Source organism: Mytilus californianus, unplaced genomic scaffold, assembly GCF_021869535.1.
Source record: "Mytilus californianus isolate M0D057914Y unplaced genomic scaffold, xbMytCali1.0.p SCAF_12, whole genome shotgun sequence".
NCBI classification, from domain to species: Eukaryota; Metazoa; Mollusca; class Bivalvia; order Mytilida; family Mytilidae; genus Mytilus; species Mytilus californianus.
In genome coordinates, this window is record NW_026262604.1 from 41,195,839 (window position 1) to 41,218,420 (window position 22,582).

At 35.0% G+C, this 22,582-nt stretch overlaps 1 protein-coding gene across 3 annotated transcripts in view; it reads left to right on the forward strand.

The window, feature by feature from the left end:
- Positions 1-15,547: 15,547 nt before the first annotated feature.
- LOC127721824 (adhesion G protein-coupled receptor L4-like) overlaps positions 15,548-22,582 on the forward strand; it is a 31,084-nt gene continuing 24,049 nt past the window's right edge. For 2 of the 3 annotated variants that reach the window (XM_052228631.1, XM_052228632.1), the window contains exons 1-2: positions 15,611-15,669; positions 16,126-16,218. In XM_052228631.1, coding sequence (XP_052084591.1) covers positions 15,666-15,669; positions 16,126-16,218 — 97 coding nt within the window. In that variant the 5' untranslated portion in view covers positions 15,611-15,665. Of the gene's footprint in view, positions 15,670-16,125; positions 16,219-22,582 lie in introns of all 3 variants that reach the window. The other variant, XM_052228633.1, reaches the window with a different exon arrangement.

A 22,582-nucleotide genomic window follows, 5' to 3' on the forward strand; every position in this document is an offset into this window, starting at 1 on the left:
TTATCAAACATTATCATCAATAAAGATGAAACATTAGCATGATCATGAATCACAAATGATCAAAATTAACACATTAGCGTGGATCACTGTTGATCAGATATAATATTAGAATGGATCACGATTGATCAATCAAAACCTTAGCATGGATCACGATTGATCAATTATAACATTAGCATTGATCAAGAATGATCAATTAGAACCATCTGTACAAAAAGAGCACTTTATCATTACTGTCCATTTATGAATACTGACATTGACTTTAAAAATACTGGCCCTGGGAACAGAAGCTCAGTAACGGATATTATAGTCCATTATGTGAACATGGTGCAAGATTGTTGGCGTTGTGTCGCTTTCCCGCCAAATGGTCACATGTTACCATGCGACCACCGCCATGAAATAAAAAGAAAACGACGCAACAAGTCATGGCCTTATTGACTTTTGGTTACTATATATTTATATTAATCCCTTCTCTCGCAGGGGGAAGCCTTTAAATAAACGAACGTCATAGCACACTATTGCAAGTGCACGACTTAAATTAACAAAACATTATTAAATTTGTAACCGCACAGTTTGTACACTAAATCCTTATCTGCACATTTTCTTCATTAGTAACGCTTACACAACTTCCTGGAGAAAACTTTGAATTCTATACAAAAATAGTTCATTTCCCATGTTTGAAAGATGAACACCATCCTTGTGGAATAGTCCCTTCTCATTCCATGTTATTTCAGGATATTTTATATATCTTCCACCAGACTTAAGACTTAACCAACCAGCAAAATTGTTTATTCTGACCGCAGCCCGGTTCAGAGACTTAATGTTTTGGCTTTTCCGCCAAAATAGCCTCGGTAGTATCTGGGATCAAATTAGTTTAGCTTTGGGGAGCAATTCTGAAACCTTACAAAGAGACGACTTAATTTGCCGTCTAAAATTTTGTAACTTGCAGGAGCCTATGTTGTTGCCCCCACAATGTATAATTAAAAAATCTGGCTCCTGTTCAAATCTTAATAAATATTTTATCCTTGGTACTAATTCGTGCCAATTCATGCCCCCTTTACCTTGCCACCAAATGGAACATTTTTTCCGCTTCAAACCCAAATGGATGCCGTCAAAAGTGGTGCGGGCATAGGTAAATGCATGTTTCACAATGGACGAGCCTATTATCCAAACAGACTTTTTCTCATACTAGTATCTCTCAAGTGTCCCTATTAAAACACAATTAAATTTTTAATAACACATGTACCAACTATTTACATCTATAAACAATAATTGTCTTTGATTAATATATGACCACATCAAAATAAAAATTTTACTATCTGATGTATGACCTATATGCAACAGATTTCCATCGTCCTAGTTTCATAATTTCCTCATTAGAAATTCCTTTAGCAGAGGCTTCTGAAGCTGCTCCAATCCTGAATGAATGGGACTTGTAGCAACTTGAATCAATACCTATTACCTTCAATGCCTTAGATAATATACCACAGAACTGATAACGAGACACATATTTTCCACCAAGGTGACAAAGTAAATGACCATTTTTATTTGGATTACCCTTAGGTATCTTTTTAGTAGCTGTATTGGACAAACTGTGGAATCCGTCTTCCTTATATCAATAGAAATACCCTTACCAGTGTGACCCCCCTTAGAGTGAGTTAAGTGAAGCCTAATAAACTCCCCGTTTGCTCCGCATAAAATTTGTGTACCATGTATTGATATTATATTTTGCGCTTGGCCTAATTTTGTGTAAACCAATTCTCCAACTCGTAGGAAGCCATAAAAGGCGACTGAAAAAGCTGCCGCAAAAAACAAAGATTCATATGCTGAATAACAAATCGATGGCAACTTTTCAATTATCCTAGCCAAGAGTTCCAATGTAATTGGAAGCCTCTTATCCTTCGAGAACTTAGAGCGTTTCAATCCCTCTAACATTTTTTGTATAATAAAATTTTGTGAATAGTCCATAAATTGAGACTGTAGAACGAAAACCGATAGCGGTCACGTATCATCTAACAGTTTTATGTGCTCTCCCTTTCAGTGATAAATATGCAATAAAAAGCACAATATGCGCGGGGGGAGGCGGCCACACGCACTCCATATTAAAGTCTTTCCGGAATATCTCGAAACTCCGCAACCCCGTTCTATATGTATCCTTCGTGTTCGAAGCTAGAGAGGCATCTACTAGACGATCAATTTCAGATCGTAATTCAGCTGCAGAAAAGTTTCTGGAATTGGTGTCGCCTCTGTCTCTGCTTGTGGTGCTACCATGCGGAATCTGTGCCACTGTTTACGTGAAATAGCATCAGCGATGAAGTTCGAACGAACTTCAATATGTACTGCTTTAAATTGCATATTAAAAAGCATTGTGTGTAATACAAAAGGCCGAACCAACTCCATCACCCGTCTCGATTTTGAGGATTTCTTGTTCAAAATACTAACAAGTGCCTTATTATCTGTATGAAAAACTATTCGCTTGTTATGCAAATCCTCTTTAAACAACAAAATCGAAAGCACAATAGGCACCAACTCCAAGAAGGTTATATCAGCCATTAAATCAGTGTTTTCCCAACTAGAAGGCCATTGAAAATAAGCCCATCGGCCTGAAAAGTAAACCCCACAACCTAAATCTGGGTTACCAGCGCTATCTGTAAACAAATGAATTTCACAATTTGAAAGCCATTCGCTCTTACCAAAAGCCAAAGTACAATTGAAATTCTCGAGAAATGTAAGCCAAGTTTTTATATCCTCTTTCATACCTAGTGTCACTCGGATAAAATGATTTGGCCTTTGTATCCCACACATCGCATCACAAAACCTCCTGTTGAAAGCTCGAACTGACGGAATTGCTTTGGCACAAAAATTTAGAGAGCCCACTAAAGATTGAAGATCCCTCAGAGTGATTTTTCTTTTCTTTATAGTCAATTCCAGTTTTTCCTTAACCTCTGTTAATTTGTCTTGCGGTATTCGAATAACCATCTCCAAAGTGTCTATTTCTAACCCCAAAAAAGTCATAATACACGAAGGACCTAAAGTTTTTTCCTCCGCTAGAGGAACTCCAATATCGCTGCAAATAGTCCTAAAATTGTTTATGAGATGCAAACATTCCCCCAACCTAGCTTTTCCGGCAAGCAAGAAATCGTTTAGCTATAAACTAGACCATTAGTTTTCTCGTTTGAATTGTTTCACATTTTCACGTGGTGGTCTTTTGTAGCCGACTATATGGTGTGTTGAAGGCTGTACGGTTGCCTATGATTGCTTGCATCCACTGCATTTAAACTATGGTGGATAATTTTCTCATTGGCAATCACACAATATCCAACTTTATTTCAATTTCTATGATGTGTTTTGTATGCTGTAAAATTGTTTATCTTTTGTACGCATACCTACCCCTGAAACCTCCTTTCGGAAGCTCGAGCAAAAGCCATTGATCCTAGATAAAAAAAAAAATAGAACTCATATTAGATAACTCGAATTTCAACTCTTAATCTTAATCTAAATGAGACTCAAATAAGGGTTTACCTCGAACTCTACGCCAAAAGGTGACTCAAATTTAAATTTAAGTTGAAGTCCAATTGTAATTCGGAACTCTATCTTTAAATGTGACTCAGACTCCTAGTTAAGTTCAACTCGACACTTGGTAAGTGGTTGAGAGTTGTCTCATTGGTAATCATACCACATTTCTTTATTTCTATATAAGGTTTTTTTAATGCATTTATTAAGTTAAGATTTATGCTTGAATAAATACCAAAGAGATATAAATGAATTATTATTTTAATTGGCAAAATAAAGGCCACGGCTTACAAATTTATCAAACATTATCATCAATAAAGATGAAACATTAGCATGATCATGAATCACAAATGATCAAAATTAACACATTAGCGTGGATCACTGTTGATCAGATATAATATTAGAATGGATCACGATTGATCAATCAAAACCTTAGCATGGATCACGATTGATCAATTATAACATTAGCATGGATCAAGAATGATCAATTAGAACCATCTGTACAAAAAGAGCACTTTATCATTACTGTCCATTTATGAATACTGACATTGACTTTAAAAATACTGGCCCTGGGAACAGAAGCTCAGTAACGGATATTATAGTCCATTATGTGAACATGGTGCAAGATTGTTGGCGTTGTGTCGCTTTCCCGCCAAATGGTCACATGTTACCATGCGACCACCGCCATGAAATAAAAAGAAAACGACGCAACAAGTCATGGCCTTATTGACTTTTGGTTACTATATATTTATATTAATCCCTTCTCTCGCAGGGGGAAGCCTTTAAATAAACGAACGTCATAGCACACTATTGCAAGTGCACGACTTAAATTAACAAAACATTATTAAATTTGTAACCGCACAGTTTGTACACTAAATCCTTATCTGCACATTTTCTTCATTAGTAACGCTTACACAACTTCCTGGAGAAAACTTTGAATTCTATACAAAAATAGTTCATTTCCCATGTTTGAAAGATGAACACCATCCTTGTGGAATAGTCCCTTCTCATTCCATGTTATTTCAGGATATTTTATATATCTTCCACCAGACTTAAGACTTAACCAACCAGCAAAATTGTTTATTCTGACCGCAGCCCGGTTCAGAGACTTAATGTTTTGGCTTTTCCGCCAAAATAGCCTCGGTAGTATCTGGGATCAAATTAGTTTAGCTTTGGGGAGCAATTCTGAAACCTTACAAAGAGACGACTTAATTTGCCGTCTAAAATTTTGTAACTTGCAGGAGCCTATGTTGTTGCCCCCACAATGTATAATTAAAAAATCTGGCTCCTGTTCAAATCTTAATAAATATTTTATCCTTGGTACTAATTCGTGCCAATTCATGCCCCCTTTACCTTGCCACCAAATGGAACATTTTTTCCGCTTCAAACCCAAATGGATGCCGTCAAAAGTGGTGCGGGCATAGGTAAATGCATGTTTCACAATGGACGAGCCTATTATCCAAACAGACTTTTTCTCATACTAGTATCTCTCAAGTGTCCCTATTAAAACACAATTAAATTTTTAATAACACATGTACCAACTATTTACATCTATAAACAATAATTGTCTTTGATTAATATATGACCACATCAAAATAAAAATTTTACTATCTGATGTATGACCTATATGCAACAGATTTCCATCGTCCTAGTTTCATAATTTCCTCATTAGAAATTCCTTTAGCAGAGGCTTCTGAAGCTGCTCCAATCCTGAATGAATGGGACTTGTAGCAACTTGAATCAATACCTATTACCTTCAATGCCTTAGATAATATACCACAGAACTGATAACGAGACACATATTTTCCACCAAGGTGACAAAGTAAATGACCATTTTTATTTGGATTACCCTTAGGTATCTTTTTAGTAGCTGTATTGGACAAACTGTGGAATCCGTCTTCCTTATATCAATAGAAATACCCTTACCAGTGTGACCCCCCTTAGAGTGAGTTAAGTGAAGCCTAATAAACTCCCCGTTTGCTCCGCATAAAATTTGTGTACCATGTATTGATATTATATTTTGCGCTTGGCCTAATTTTGTGTAAACCAATTCTCCAACTCGTAGGAAGCCATAAAAGGCGACTGAAAAAGCTGCCGCAAAAAACAAAGATTCATATGCTGAATAACAAATCGATGGCAACTTTTCAATTATCCTAGCCAAGAGTTCCAATGTAATTGGAAGCCTCTTATCCTTCGAGAACTTAGAGCGTTTCAATCCCTCTAACATTTTTTGTATAATAAAATTTTGTGAATAGTCCATAAATTGAGACTGTAGAACGAAAACCGATAGCGGTCACGTATCATCTAACAGTTTTATGTGCTCTCCCTTTCAGTGATAAATATGCAATAAAAAGCACAATATGCGCGGGGGGAGGCGGCCACACGCACTCCATATTAAAGTCTTTCCGGAATATCTCGAAACTCCGCAACCCCGTTCTATATGTATCCTTCGTGTTCGAAGCTAGAGAGGCATCTACTAGACGATCAATTTCAGATCGTAATTCAGCTGCAGAAAAGTTTCTGGAATTGGTGTCGCCTCTGTCTCTGCTTGTGGTGCTACCATGCGGAATCTGTGCCACTGTTTACGTGAAATAGCATCAGCGATGAAGTTCGAACGAACTTCAATATGTACTGCTTTAAATTGCATATTAAAAAGCATTGTGTGTAATACAAAAGGCCGAACCAACTCCATCACCCGTCTCGATTTTGAGGATTTCTTGTTCAAAATACTAACAAGTGCCTTATTATCTGTATGAAAAACTATTCGCTTGTTATGCAAATCCTCTTTAAACAACAAAATCGAAAGCACAATAGGCACCAACTCCAAGAAGGTTATATCAGCCATTAAATCAGTGTTTTCCCAACTAGAAGGCCATTGAAAATAAGCCCATCGGCCTGAAAAGTAAACCCCACAACCTAAATCTGGGTTACCAGCGCTATCTGTAAACAAATGAATTTCACAATTTGAAAGCCATTCGCTCTTACCAAAAGCCAAAGTACAATTGAAATTCTCGAGAAATGTAAGCCAAGTTTTTATATCCTCTTTCATACCTAGTGTCACTCGGATAAAATGATTTGGCCTTTGTATCCCACACATCGCATCACAAAACCTCCTGTTGAAAGCTCGAACTGACGGAATTGCTTTGGCACAAAAATTTAGAGAGCCCACTAAAGATTGAAGATCCCTCAGAGTGATTTTTCTTTTCTTTATAGTCAATTCCAGTTTTTCCTTAACCTCTGTTAATTTGTCTTGCGGTATTCGAATAACCATCTCCAAAGTGTCTATTTCTAACCCCAAAAAAGTCATAATACACGAAGGACCTAAAGTTTTTTCCTCCGCTAGAGGAACTCCAATATCGCTGCAAATAGTCCTAAAATTGTTTATGAGATGCAAACATTCCCCCAACCTAGCTTTTCCGGCAAGCAAGAAATCGTTTAGCTATAAACTAGACCATTAGTTTTCTCGTTTGAATTGTTTCACATTTTCACGTGGTGGTCTTTTGTAGCCGACTATATGGTGTGTTGAAGGCTGTACGGTTGCCTATGATTGCTTGCATCCACTGCATTTAAACTATGGTGGATAATTTTCTCATTGGCAATCACACAATATCCAACTTTATTTCAATTTCTATGATGTGTTTTGTATGCTGTAAAATTGTTTATCTTTTGTACGCATACCTACCCCTGAAACCTCCTTTCGGAAGCTCGAGCAAAAGCCATTGATCCTAGATAAAAAAAAAAATAGAACTCATATTAGATAACTCGAATTTCAACTCTTAATCTTAATCTAAATGAGACTCAAATAAGGGTTTACCTCGAACTCTACGCCAAAAGGTGACTCAAATTTAAATTTAAGTTGAAGTCCAATTGTAATTCGGAACTCTATCTTTAAATGTGACTCAGACTCCTAGTTAAGTTCAACTCGACACTTGGTAAGTGGTTGAGAGTTGTCTCATTGGTAATCATACCACATTTCTTTATTTCTATATAAGGTTTTTTTAATGCATTTATTAAGTTAAGATTTATGCTTGAATAAATACCAAAGAGATATAAATGAATTATTATTTTAATTGGCAAAATAAAGGCCACGGCTTACAAATTTATCAAACATTATCATCAATAAAGATGAAACATTAGCATGATCATGAATCACAAATGATCAAAATTAACACATTAGCGTGGATCACTGTTGATCAGATATAATATTAGAATGGATCACGATTGATCAATCAAAACCTTAGCATGGATCACGATTGATCAATTATAACATTAGCATGGATCAAGAATGATCAATTAGAACCATCTGTACAAAAAGAGCACTTTATCATTACTGTCCATTTATGAATACTGACATTGACTTTAAAAATACTGGCCCTGGGAACAGAAGCTCAGTAACGGATATTATAGTCCATTATGTGAACATGGTGCAAGATTGTTGGCGTTGTGTCGCTTTCCCGCCAAATGGTCACATGTTACCATGCGACCACCGCCATGAAATAAAAAGAAAACGACGCAACAAGTCATGGCCTTATTGACTTTTGGTTACTATATATTTATATTAATCCCTTCTCTCGCAGGGGGAAGCCTTTAAATAAACGAACGTCATAGCACACTATTGCAAGTGCACGACTTAAATTAACAAACCATTATTAAATTTGTAACCGCACAGTTTGTACACTAAATCCTTATCTGCACATTTTCTTCATTAGTAACGCTTACACAACTTCCTGGAGAAAACTTTGAATTCTATACAAAAATAGTTCATTTCCCATGTTTGAAAGATGAACACCATCCTTGTGGAATAGTCCCTTCTCATTCCATGTTATTTCAGGATATTTTATATATCTTCCACCAGACTTAAGACTTAACCAACCAGCAAAATTGTTTATTCTGACCGCAGCCCGGTTCAGAGACTTAATGTTTTGGCTTTTCCGCCAAAATAGCCTCGGTAGTATCTGGGATCAAATTAGTTTAGCTTTGGGGAGCAATTCTGAAACCTTACAAAGAGACGACTTAATTTGCCGTCTAAAATTTTGTAACTTGCAGGAGCCTATGTTGTTGCCCCCACAATGTATAATTAAAAAATCTGGCTCCTGTTCAAATCTTAATAAATATTTTATCCTTGGTACTAATTCGTGCCAATTCATGCCCCCTTTACCTTGCCACCAAATGGAACATTTTTTCCGCTTCAAACCCAAATGGATGCCGTCAAAAGTGGTGCGGGCATAGGTAAATGCATGTTTCACAATGGACGAGCCTATTATCCAAACAGACTTTTTCTCATACTAGTATCTCTCAAGTGTCCCTATTAAAACACAATTAAATTTTTAATAACACATGTACCAACTATTTACATCTATAAACAATAATTGTCTTTGATTAATATATGACCACATCAAAATAAAAATTTTACTATCTGATGTATGACCTATATGCAACAGATTTCCATCGTCCTAGTTTCATAATTTCCTCATTAGAAATTCCTTTAGCAGAGGCTTCTGAAGCTGCTCCAATCCTGAATGAATGGGACTTGTAGCAACTTGAATCAATACCTATTACCTTCAATGCCTTAGATAATATACCACAGAACTGATAACGAGACACATATTTTCCACCAAGGTGACAAAGTAAATGACCATTTTTATTTGGATTACCCTTAGGTATCTTTTTAGTAGCTGTATTGGACAAACTGTGGAATCCGTCTTCCTTATATCAATAGAAATACCCTTACCAGTGTGACCCCCCTTAGAGTGAGTTAAGTGAAGCCTAATAAACTCCCCGTTTGCTCCGCATAAAATTTGTGTACCATGTATTGATATTATATTTTGCGCTTGGCCTAATTTTGTGTAAACCAATTCTCCAACTCGTAGGAAGCCATAAAAGGCGACTGAAAAAGCTGCCGCAAAAAACAAAGATTCATATGCTGAATAACAAATCGATGGCAACTTTTCAATTATCCTAGCCAAGAGTTCCAATGTAATTGGAAGCCTCTTATCCTTCGAGAACTTAGAGCGTTTCAATCCCTCTAACATTTTTTGTATAATAAAATTTTGTGAATAGTCCATAAATTGAGACTGTAGAACGAAAACCGATAGCGGTCACGTATCATCTAACAGTTTTATGTGCTCTCCCTTTCAGTGATAAATATGCAATAAAAAGCACAATATGCGCGGGGGGAGGCGGCCACACGCACTCCATATTAAAGTCTTTCCGGAATATCTCGAAACTCCGCAACCCCGTTCTATATGTATCCTTCGTGTTCGAAGCTAGAGAGGCATCTACTAGACGATCAATTTCAGATCGGAATTCAGCTGCAGAAAAGTTTCTGGAATTGGTGTCGCCTCTGTCTCTGCTTGTGGTGCTACCATGCGGAATCTGTGCCACTGTTTACGTGAAATAGCATCAGCGATGAAGTTCGAACGAACTTCAATATGTACTGCTTTAAATTGCATATTAAAAAGCATTGTGTGTAATACAAAAGGCCGAACCAACTCCATCACCCGTCTCGATTTTGAGGATTTCTTGTTCAAAATACTAACAAGTGCCTTATTATCTGTATGAAAAACTATTCGCTTGTTATGCAAATCCTCTTTAAACAACAAAATCGAAAGCACAATAGGCACCAACTCCAAGAAGGTTATATCAGCCATTAAATCAGTGTTTTCCCAACTAGAAGGCCATTGAAAACAAGCCCATCGGCCTGAAAAGTAAACCCCACAACCTAAATCTGGGTTACCAGCGCTATCTGTAAACAAATGAATTTCACAATTTGAAAGCCATTCGCTCTTACCAAAAGCCAAAGTACAATTGAAATTCTCGAGAAATGTAAGCCAAGATTTTATATCCTCTTTCATACCTAGTGTCACTCGGATAAAATGATTTGGCCTTTGTATCCCACACATCGCATCACAAAACCTCCTGCTGAAAGCTCGAACTGACGGAATTGCTTTGGCACAAAAATTTAGAGAGCCCACTAAAGATTGAAGATCCCTCAGAGTGATTTTTCTTTTCTTTATAGTCAATTCCAGTTTTTCCTTAACCTCTGTTAATTTGTCTTGCGGTATTCGAATAACCATCTCCAAAGTGTCTATTTCTAACCCCAAAAAAGTCATAATACACGAAGGACCTAAAGTTTTTTCCTCCGCTAGAGGAACTCCAATATCGCTGCAAATAGTCCTAAAATTGTTCATGAGATGCAAACATTCCCCCGACCTAGCTTTTCCGGCAAGCAAGAAATCGTCTAAATAATGCTCTATTGATTCCTTGCACGATTGAAACCGGACCAACCACTCTAAAAAGCATGCAAACTTTTCGAACAGCGCGCACGCCGCCGAGCATCCCATTGGGAGCGCTTTCTGGAAATAAAAGTTGTCTTGGAAGCGAAAACCAAATAAAACAAATTCATCAGGGTGCAATATTAATAATCTAAATGCCGAGACTATATCCATTCGTGCCAGTTCTGCCCCCTTTCCTAGTGTACTAATAGTGCCAAGAATGTTTTCAAAGGATGTGTATTGCACGGTTGCTAGTTGGGGGTCAATAAAACTATTAATACTACTTCCTAGTGGATAACTCAAATGTTGTATCATACGCCATCCGTGAGTTTTAGAGCCAGGAGGAGGCTTTTTAGCTACAAGCCCTATCGGTGATAGGCGGAGGTTAGAAAAGGGTTTGTTTTTAAAGGGGCCCGCTATTCGCCCCGCCTGAATCTCTTTTACAATTTTTTCTTCTAATTCAGACTCATGCTGCTTTGCCGAAATCAAATTTGAACAATTAAAACCTTGACGCGGACCCATGTAATTTACTTTAAATCCATTTGTAAATCCATCTAACAATATATGTGCATCAATTTTATTCGGATAACTTTTTAAAAAATGTCTTAATCTTTCTACTTTAATCGGTGTCTTCCCTAACTCAATTAGCCTATATGATTCCGGGGACTGACGATGCTGACTTAAATCTAAATCCATTGACATTGTTTTTATAACTCTTTTCTCTCCGAAAGTCACTCCGAAATGTTTCATAAGGATTTCTTTTCTCATTCTGACTGTTTTGTGTAGGTTTTAAATTACAAAACAACGCTGCATGAGCACCCCCGCATTTTAAGCATCTATGAAGATAACGACAAGCTGAACGGCCGCATCTTCCTTTATAGTTGTACAGGAAACATTTACCTGCATTCATTTGAGATATGTGAGGTTCTTTTGTTGGAGTTACACCCTGGGATATATACAGAAGCCATAACTCCCATGTCTACACAACCCCAATTTATTGATGGGTTTCTGGCCCGTTTTAGTTTTAATTGTTGATCATAGGTTAACCAACCCATATCAGCACATCTGCCTGCCCCCAATTTAACATTATAAATATACTTCAGTAAACCCGGGGTACTACTAGGATGTGCTGCTGTATAAATGCTAGTATAAATTAAGATAGCATCGAACCATGTATTGATCTCGGATATTTTCTTCCCGGATTTTGGCTTTAAATTAAGATTTCCATTATTATCCATAACTACCGCCCTTGATTGCTCAGAATGAGAAATAACCAATAGGTTTTCCAATTCTACATATTCCCCATTAATAATTTTGTCTCTCACTTGCTGTGAAATGTGCACCCCAAGGTCATCATTGAAACTTTTAACCGGGGCAATATTATCATTATCATTTACAAGTATGCTGTTATTAGTGATATTTATACCTGACAAATCTGTATCTGGGGTTGAGCAGGGTATGGGTGTCCTCTGGATAGCCTCAATTGCTTTAGCTATTTGGTCCTTTAATTCATGCACGATGCGTGCGGTGACAGTATCTGCCACCTGCTCCAACTCTGGACTCAGGCTAGCGGTCGGCTGCTGCTGGGGAACTCGCTGAGTATTTGCCTTCACACTTCCAGTCCTCCGGTAAATAACTGTTTCCCCATCTGAAGAATGGTGAGCAGACTTCCTGTTGGCCGCCGCGTATGGGCTCCTAGTCTTCCGGGCCGTTCTTCCCATATTCTTATCACACAATCTGAAAAATCTGACGAAAAATGTCTGCCTGTTCTTCTTTAAATCTCTGAACGCCAATGCAGACGATACACTGACGTCACAAACGATATTGGTCCGCTAGGCCACATGACTCTTTTTAGAGAAGCGTAGTTTGATTTTCAGAAAATCGCAAACCTACATTATAAAGAAACTGTATAAAGAAAGATAACTCGTATAACTGAAACGGCAACTTCACAAAGTTAACGCAATCTATCCCCTATTAGGATAGATTGAAATATTACCGAATTAAACTGATTTGACATGATAATTTGTAAACCTCCATGAATTGTTATTAAACTTGTATGGAGTTATTCTTCAAGATCAAGATAAAAGCATCTACAGAAAAACATGTTTTCCTCCGTTAAGTGTACCGGATAATGTACAGTCAGTCAACATTTAATTTACGCTTTTACACTGACAGCAGAATTTTCCGGCGAGACACAGGGTTAATAAGAATCTTTACTTTATTTATTAATTTACAGCTTCCATTTGAGAACTAAGGAAAAAACGGCAGGACCAAATGGTTTGGGATATCTCCGAATTACTGTTAATGTTTTAGTACTTTTTTTCTTATTTTTGTCTGTCGTTCCTTTTTTCATACAAAATAACTCTGAACAACAACTTGAACTTTAATTTGAACTTTAACTTAATGGATAGCGGTACTCATCCAAAGCGCATTACACAAACGACGTATGGAAATCGGTCTAAAAATAGAACATATTTTTTCCAAAATGGTCACGTGGTTTTACCTCGTAGAAGTAATGGGATAACCACATCAAAGAATGACATGGGCACATCAAATACTGAAACAAACACATCATGCAGTGTAAAATCGTCAAAGGAGTAGGTCCAGTAAGACCCTTTTTTGGCCCCAAAATATAGCAGTTTTCTAAAATTGTTAAAATGTAAACTTTTAGCTATTTATTGGAAAGTAGAATACTTCTGCTATACAAATATGGGCTGTTTTTGACAATACAATGCACATATATCGGGTACTAGCATCATTCAGTCATGCTAAATTACTGAAATCTTCACAATTTTAGCATTTGAGTTAAATTTTAGACGGTTTTCGTCTTAAATGGACGTGGCCGCATTTGTGTTCATTCTTAATATTTAAATGCAAGTTGTATTTGATGATAATACAAAACATATATAAAGGGTGAGAGTGAACACGGATGCGGCCACTTCCATTTTTTACAAAAACCATCTAAAAAGTGACATATTATGGCATATTTGATAGATCTTTCATATTTAAGCTTGAATTTGAGCGTATTTTATGACTAAATCAGTTAAAATCTTTCACATAAACTAATTGAATCGACTGAAGTAGACACTTAAGTGTTTAAAAAGTGTCCAAAATCTTTCATCAGATAAATCTGAAATTTGAGGCCAAAATCGGCCCTTACCGGACCTACTCCTTTTGAAACATCATTACGTAATGTTAAAGACATATAAAGAATTGACAAATCATCATTACGAAATAACAAAACCACATCATGTAATGAAACAACTACATTACGTCAAGTCACATACACATCAAGTAATATTAAAACCACATTGCCTAATGACACAACCACATTAAATAATGGTGAAACCAGATCGAGTAATGACAAAACCATATTAAGTAATGACAAAACTATATCAAGTCAATACGAAACCATATCATGTAATATCGGAATATCATAAAGTAATGACTTTTCCATATTGAGTTATATCAAAACATCATTACGTAATGTCAAAATCATATTATGTAAAGACAAATTATCATCAAGTAATAACAGAACAACATAACGTAATATCAGAGTTTCACATAAGACAGCTGTGGCGTTCCATATATGTGGTCCATTGTGACACACGATATTTCATAACGGTCAACCATCTATTGATGACGTTCATGAAACTTTCGAAAGGCTGACATCAACTTAACCAAGTTGAATTGTTGGACATTGTTAACACCAACTTTCCATCAAGACAATCATGCTATTAAACGTTAGTTCTGAAATATTATACCAACTTGAAGATATATACCCAATATGCAGACACTTCTGGAATGTTGATTTATAGAAATTCTTTCCAAACCGACCCTCTCCGATAATTTGTTTTCCTAAAAACTTTGATCACACATAAATTATGAGCAAATGTTACAAAATTAGTTAACAGATAATGAACCAGGTTCTTTGCTGGACATTCAAATAGCCATGACAAGGCTTGCAGCTGTTCTTACAAACTCAGGGTTTCTACCCGACTTTCCCACCAGTAATTTTTTCAGTAGAAGTTTTGGTATTAATGCCTGTGCTCGAATGATATTCCTGTCAGTGTCTGAATCATATGCGAGATGATTTGCTGCTGTGTATTCCTAATTAACTCCCATCTGAATTCCGACACACCTGTAATCTCGAGAAATTTTCGACAATAGCGTAAAAGTTGCATACCTTCAGAATATTTGATCAAAGCGACACCTTTGTCTCTCTACTTTAAAATGGCACCCGCGTTCTATAGAGCTATGATCAGCTTATACCTAAACTTATAATAGTGTTTTCATGACCTACTTGTGAACATTAAGTCATCCATGACCTTATCGTTTGTTATTCTGATCGTTATTTTTGTAATTGATCACATTTTAAGAATTGCAGTAGTCAGCACATTTGTGTTGAAATATCATGGATATGGGCATATATTTCTATATTAACTGTTCACAAAACTTATTCGAAATACTTTGCTATCTTAGCCATGTTAGCTGTATTTAATAAAAAAAATAAAATTTCATGAGTTTTAGGTTTTAAATGCTCTACTGATTCGTTCATAGACGGAACGTGCGTCCGGCCTATAAAATTATATTAAGCTAGTGCGAAAAAAAAATGATTAAATTGTTTAACATCATGAGAAAAACGTCAGCTTTCATGTGTATCGTGAACAATTTGAACAGACGTTTTTTCAAGGTCATAACTTTAACATAATTTTTTGTTTATTCTTTAAAATTTCCCCGCTTTAAATCGACTTCTTTTATGTGAAACAGGAAATGGTATTTTAAAATAGCTGGTGTTCTTATTGATCAAGGTATTTAAACATTTTTAAATACATTGTATTATTATTCAACTAACCGACAAACGTACGTCAACTGGATCAGATGGGTAATTATTAATATGCACAATTTTTTTAACAAAATTTCAAAACATAATTTGCACAATAAATAATATATGGCATCCGTTTACTGTATTATTTCAAATTTTCTCTGATTTCGACACAAATTGTCAACGCGTTGTTTCAAGATTTCAAATGCATAAAAAAGTTTTAATCAAACAAATTTTCATTATGTTGACAAGTCTCGTGTCGTTTATAATGTTTTCCTTATTCGAAAAAAATAGGGAGAGTTTTACTATCAGATGATTCAATCTGTCTTATTTAGTTTTCCTACCCTTAAATTTATCAACGGATATGTTCAACTCGTCTCCGTATCTTTGTTATCACGCACACACACACACTCACACTCACACATGGGTGAATATTCATACAAACGCGATAGTACAGGAAGGAAATAACAAATATTTACTGTTTTGAGTGAAAGTTTACTCACATTTTGTTTTTAGTTTGGTTAGGATTCAAATTAAATATGTGGATATCAGCAATGTGGATACGAGTGGATTTGTTTTTATCGGTTCTTGGATATATTTATAGCCAAGGTAAGAACATACTTGTGTTATATGTTATGATATATATGTAATATGTAATACAATTGTAGCCTTTGTATGAGGTCGATACGAGGATATGTCGATCTAAAAGAAGTATATTGACTAAGGACGAAGTCCGATGTCGATATATCCTCGTATCGACCTCATAGAGAGGCTACTATTGTTATATTATCATTGTCAAAAGTCAGAAGAAGAGCAGTAGTTCATTTGATAGGTTGTTTCGATTGTGTCAGATATTCTGAAAATAACCGTGCAATATTCACTTTTTCTATATGCTGTTTTCAGACTACCTTTGAAAATATAGTTTAACGACTGACTCTTTCTAAACGTACTAATCGAATTGGTTAGAATATGCACAATAGTTATATTATATTATACTATTTGATATGCCAAACGCTATGATCTGATTGTAAATTTGCATGGCAGGTGACACATGCATAGACACTTACCCTGTGGACGCATCGGGTCTTGGTCCTTTTTGAGTTTTTGTGATTCCCTCTGTTTTTGTTTGTTACTTTGACTTTTCTTTGACTTATTGATTTCTGACATTTAACAACGGTGAAGTACTGTCGCCTTAATTTAAGTGATATAAAATGAAAACATATGTGATATAAAGCCATGTGTGATTTGATACCATATTTGATATGAAACCATATGTGATATGAAACCATATGTGATTTGATACCATATTTGATATGACACCATATGTGATATGATACAGTATGTGATATGACACCATATGTGATGTGATACCATATGTGAAATGATACATATGTAATATAATACCATATGTGACATATTACTTTATTTGATAGGATACCATATGTGATATGACACCATGTGTGATTTGATACCTCATGTGATATGATACCATATGTGATATGAAAATATACGTGATATGATGCCATATGAAATTTGATACTATATGAGTTATGAAACTATAGTCGATTTGATACCATATGTGATATGTAACGATTATCAGGTTGTATTCATATGGATATTGTAATATATCAGCTGCAAGTCACACTCTGAAGCTTTTTGTCGAGTGAGCGCAGCGAACGAGTTCAAAAAGGATTCATATTGTGTCGATCAGCTGATATTTTTTCAATATATATATGCAGACAACCAGATAATCGATTTATCGGGTTGTATTTGCGTATTTTGCATGATAAAAACAAGTGTTTTCTTTGTTTCACAAGCGAACCGGAAGATGCCTTGATAAGTTCGGGTCAAACGTATTAACGCTGGTTCATACATATGACGTCGCTGATATGTCCGGGTCAAAGTTACTAAGGCCGGGTCAACGTATTTCACGTCAAAAAGCCGTGATATGCTGAGCTGAACATAGGGATATAGGCAGAGGGACGACCGATAAGACACCATATGAGATATACCATATGTGATTTGATACCATAGGTGATTTGATACCACATGTGATATGATACCATATGTGATATGAAACCATATGTGACAATTTGACAGTACTATGCTTTTTATTTTCATCATTTAGAACGTTTTGTCGAATTCTGATTCGTATGAGTACAAAAACAAGTAGGCCAGTATGGATGCACAAATACTGCCTACTGCAATACGGACTGTTTGATAAAATATCAATCCACTCAAATCCACAAATACATTGTCGATAACAAAAAGATGATGTTGATTATGTATATTTGTTGTTTGAATCAGTGTCGTTCTTTATAAATTCAAATATGTTCATTATCTAAAGCAAGGAATTTGTTGGTACGATTCTAATTTTTGTAGAACAAGCACTGTCGAATGCAATGCAATTGATCTTAAAATTGATCATGTGACATAGTAACACGAGTGATAAAGAGCATGCGAATACAAATCGTTTTTGATATATTTGCAATATTATAAAGACTGTGATGGAATATTTTGTAGTAGATCTTTAGATGTTTTAGGCAATATGCATGACAGTAATTTTTCTGCTTTTTATACATTTTTGAAACAAAATCTAATTCAACGAATAAATTTCCGATCCACGGTCTTAGTAAATTCACTTTAACAGTGAAACATAATACTTTTAAAAATGCCGGTATAATCTGTGGGATAAGATAATACTTTGTTCATAAATATACAAACATCACTGCAATTCATTATTTGTCATTGTTGTATAATGTAAAACCATTTTAGAATGACAAAATATATTTCTTATAACTAACAATGGTTTACTAACCTTCATATGCGGTTAAATAACGATAATGTTATGTGGAGATTTAACAATAGAAGGTTACTTTTCTTCTGAATGACTTTGTTTGTTTTTCTGTACTTTAAAAAGCCTTAAAGTTTTAAAAAAGATATCGTATATCGATATTGCAAAACTTTTGTTTAAAAAGACAATGGAAACGGTAACAAATGAAAACTGATCCTTCGTTTGAGATACAACTCTTGTTAGATTAAAACAAGATTTTGTTAATCTAACTATTAAGATTTCCCCTTTAAATATATTATAAGTAGGTGATACTAAAAAAGCCAAGGTGCATAACTTGCATTGCCCGTCATGTTTATTATCATATTATAGCGAAAGCAATTAATATATCAAGAAAATAAAACGGTAGATCGACTCATTATGCACACCGAATAGGCAAGCAAAAAACAAAAACTGCAACTTCATATTAGGAATGCAAGTACAATGAGTAGATAAAAAGAATAATTATAATAAAAATGAACTAAAGCATAAACAATCTTAAACACATACATAATTCTGAAATGCACAATGATGCATAATAATGTAAAAATAATCTCTTTTAATCAAAAGTATCTTAAACAGCAAATTCAAATGAGTATAAATGAAGGAAGATATTGGTTTAATATCTATGAGACAGTAACCGACGACCAGAATAACTAAAATACATTTTGAGGGCAAAATACAGGCTGCAACACAAAACAAATGTCCACAGGTACTTGCCTGTACCAAGTCAGGAATATGACAGTTGTTATCCATTCGTTTGATGTGTTTGAGCTTTCGGGTTTGCTATTTGATTAGGGACTTTCCGTTTTGATTTTCCTCGGAGTTCGGTATTTTTGTGATTTTACTTTTTATAATAATTATGTTAAAACTGTCTGGAGTATATATACAGTCCGTATTCCAGTTGATATTTTATGCATCCCTACTGCCAGACTTGTCTTTGTAATCATATGGAGCACAATTCATATAAAACATGCGAATACATATGTTCAAACTCTTTTAGGTCATTTTTTAGTAGCAACAAACAAAAGAGCTATGTCAATTGGACATGCTTTGATACTATATCTGCCCTTGAATTTTTACTTGATAACATTTTTGTTCGCTTTGGAAATTCCGTATATCGTCAAGTTATCGGAATTCCAATGGGGACTAACTGTGCACCACTTATTGCGGACCTGTTTTTGTATTGTTATGAGTTACAATTTATGACTAAAATCAGCAAAGACCCATCGAAACAACATCTGATACAAAAATTTAACAATACTTTTAGATATTTGGATGATATATTGGCTCTCAATAATGACGACTTCAGTGTGTATACTAAAGAAATTTATCCTGTTGAACTTACTTTAAATAAAGCTAATACTAACAATGACCACTGTCCTTTCCTCGATCTTGATATCTATATCATTAACGGGAAGCTTAATACAAAAATTTATGATAAAAGAGATGATTTTTCATTTCCTATCGTAATTAATCATTTTTAGATGGTGACGTTCCCTTGACACCATCTTATGGTGTTTATATATCTCAACTTGTACGATTCGCTCGTGTATGTAACAACGTATTAGATTTTAGCGAGAGAAATTTATGTATTACTAAAAAATTATTACACCAGGGTTTTGGATATCATAAACTAGTCAAAACATTTACTAAATTTTATCATCGGTATAAGGACATCATTCGTAAATATAACATGCAGACATCTTATACGTTCGGGTATTTCACATCCAATCTTTTATGGTAATATCCTTTACAAAGCACAAAAATGTCAGTATTCACCTCAAAAGCTAACAAAACCTTTAAACAGACTTATTAAGAAGGGATATAGTTACGATACTGTTGTCAGGTCATTAAAGATTGCATATTTTGGCTTTAATATTGATTCATTTATAGGGTCTTTGCATCGGAATTAAACATATTTATTCTAAAACCAGTTGTTGGCATGACACGGGTTATGTTCTTCTCATATATTTTATGATGGTATAATACTAAACCCCTAACAGGAGTGATTGTGCCAGATATTCATATGATGAAGACATAATCTTTCAATCAGTTTAATTGAGGTCTGGAGCTGGCATGTCAGTAACATGAGTAACTGCTAGTAGTCTGTTGTTATTTATGTATTATTGTCATTTTGTTTATTTTCTTTTGTTTCCTATTCTGACATCGGACTCGGACTTCTCTTAAACTGAGTTTTACTGTGCGTACTGTTGTACGTTTGTTTTTTCTACATTGACTAGAGGTATAGGGGGAGGGTTGAGATCTCAAAAAACATGTTTAACAGCGCCGCATTTTTGCGCCTGTCCCAAGTCAGGAGCCTCTGGCCTTTGTTAGTCTTGTATCATTTTCAATTTGAGTTTCTTGTGTATAATTTGGAGTTTAGTATGACGTCCATTATCACTGAACTAGTATACATATTTGTTTGGGGGCCAGCTGAGGGACGCCTCCGGGTGCGGGAGTTTCTCGCTGCGTTGAAGACCCATTGGTGGCCTTCGGCTGTTGTCTTCTCTATGGTCGGGTTGTTGTCTCTTTGACACATTCCCCATTTCCATTCTCAATTTTTTTAAAGACAAATTGAAAAGAAACATCTTGCAGCATTCTTTAATTTAACTTTCATATATATTGAAAATGTCCTGTCACTCAAAAGTCCACATGGCATTGAGTACTTGTTTATATGAGACTTATGACCAGATTTGTACTCAAACAAGAACAACATGACGGGTGCCACTAAAGGAGCAGGATCTGCGTTCTCTCCTAAATTATAATTTTTGGTTGGGTTGGTGTTGCTAAGTCTCTAGTTAGTACGTAGTGTTTTGAAGACGTGTTTGTCTTCGTCGTGTTGTGTAATCTATTCATTGCGTAGTTAGTTTCTCTTCAACTTTACAATTTTGAATGCCTCATTGATATCTTTTGTCTCTTTTTTAAAAGAGCAGCGTACAAAATAATTTCAGTTATAGTAGGAGATACAAAATATAAATGAAAAGCGTTGTTTAATCTGCTGTACTTCCAATATTAGCCTTTAATTATTCAAATAGAAATAACTGCATTATTTTTTGTTAGAGAGAAAAAAAAAAACTATTTCTTCTGGCTACTCATCATAGACAATTGAATATTAAGCATTTTAACCTTAAGCCCAAAAGTTAGATTTTTGAAGCTTCCAATACAAAGATTAAACCCCGTGGTAAAAACTGCATTATTTACAAATATTTCATATAATTTGTTTACTTCACTTTAAGCTCACTTTTTAGTGTACAATGTATAAGCTGAACCATTATAGCATTTTCACATTATTTATATCATTTAAGTAAATTTTGTTCCTAAAACCAACTAGCCCAATAATTTCTGAAATATATCATTGGGAATAAAAAAAACATTGTGCAATCAATATTATAAAAGCCAAATGATTGTTTTCTTTGCAAAATATTGTTTACTAGATTTTACATATACTGGTGTCATTGAATCGACAAAAATAACCTTCGTAAACTGACTTTTAGAATAATTCAGGCTTCCGGGTTTGTGTGATTTATCTGCCTCTAACAGAATTCTATTATATTTTGTTAGTTTAATTATACCCTCTCTTTTAAATTTTCTCGTCTTTTCAAAAAAATTAAGCAAAAATCAATTGACAAGACAACTAAAAACAAAGATCATAAAACAAAGGAGTAGGTCCAGTAAGACCCCTTTTTGGCCCCAAAATATAGCAGTTTTACAAAATTGTTAAAATGTAAACTTTAAGTTATTTATTGGTAAGAATAATGCTTCTGCTACATAAATATGGGCTGTTTTTGACAAAACAATGCACATATATCGGGTACTAACATCCTTTAGTCAGGCTAAATTACTGAAATCTTCACAATTTTAGCATTTTAGTTAAATTTTTAACGGTTTCCGTCTAAAATAAAAGTGGCCGCATTTGTGTTCATTCTTAATATTGAAATGTAAGTTGTATTTGATGATAATACATAACATATATAAAGGTTGAGGATGAACACGGATGCGGACACTTTCATTTTTTACAAAAACCATCTGAAAAGTGACATTTTTGGCATATTTGATATATTTTTCATATTTAAGCTTTAATCAGAGCGTTTTTAATGACTAAATCAGTTAAAATCTTTCACATAAACTAATAGAATCAAC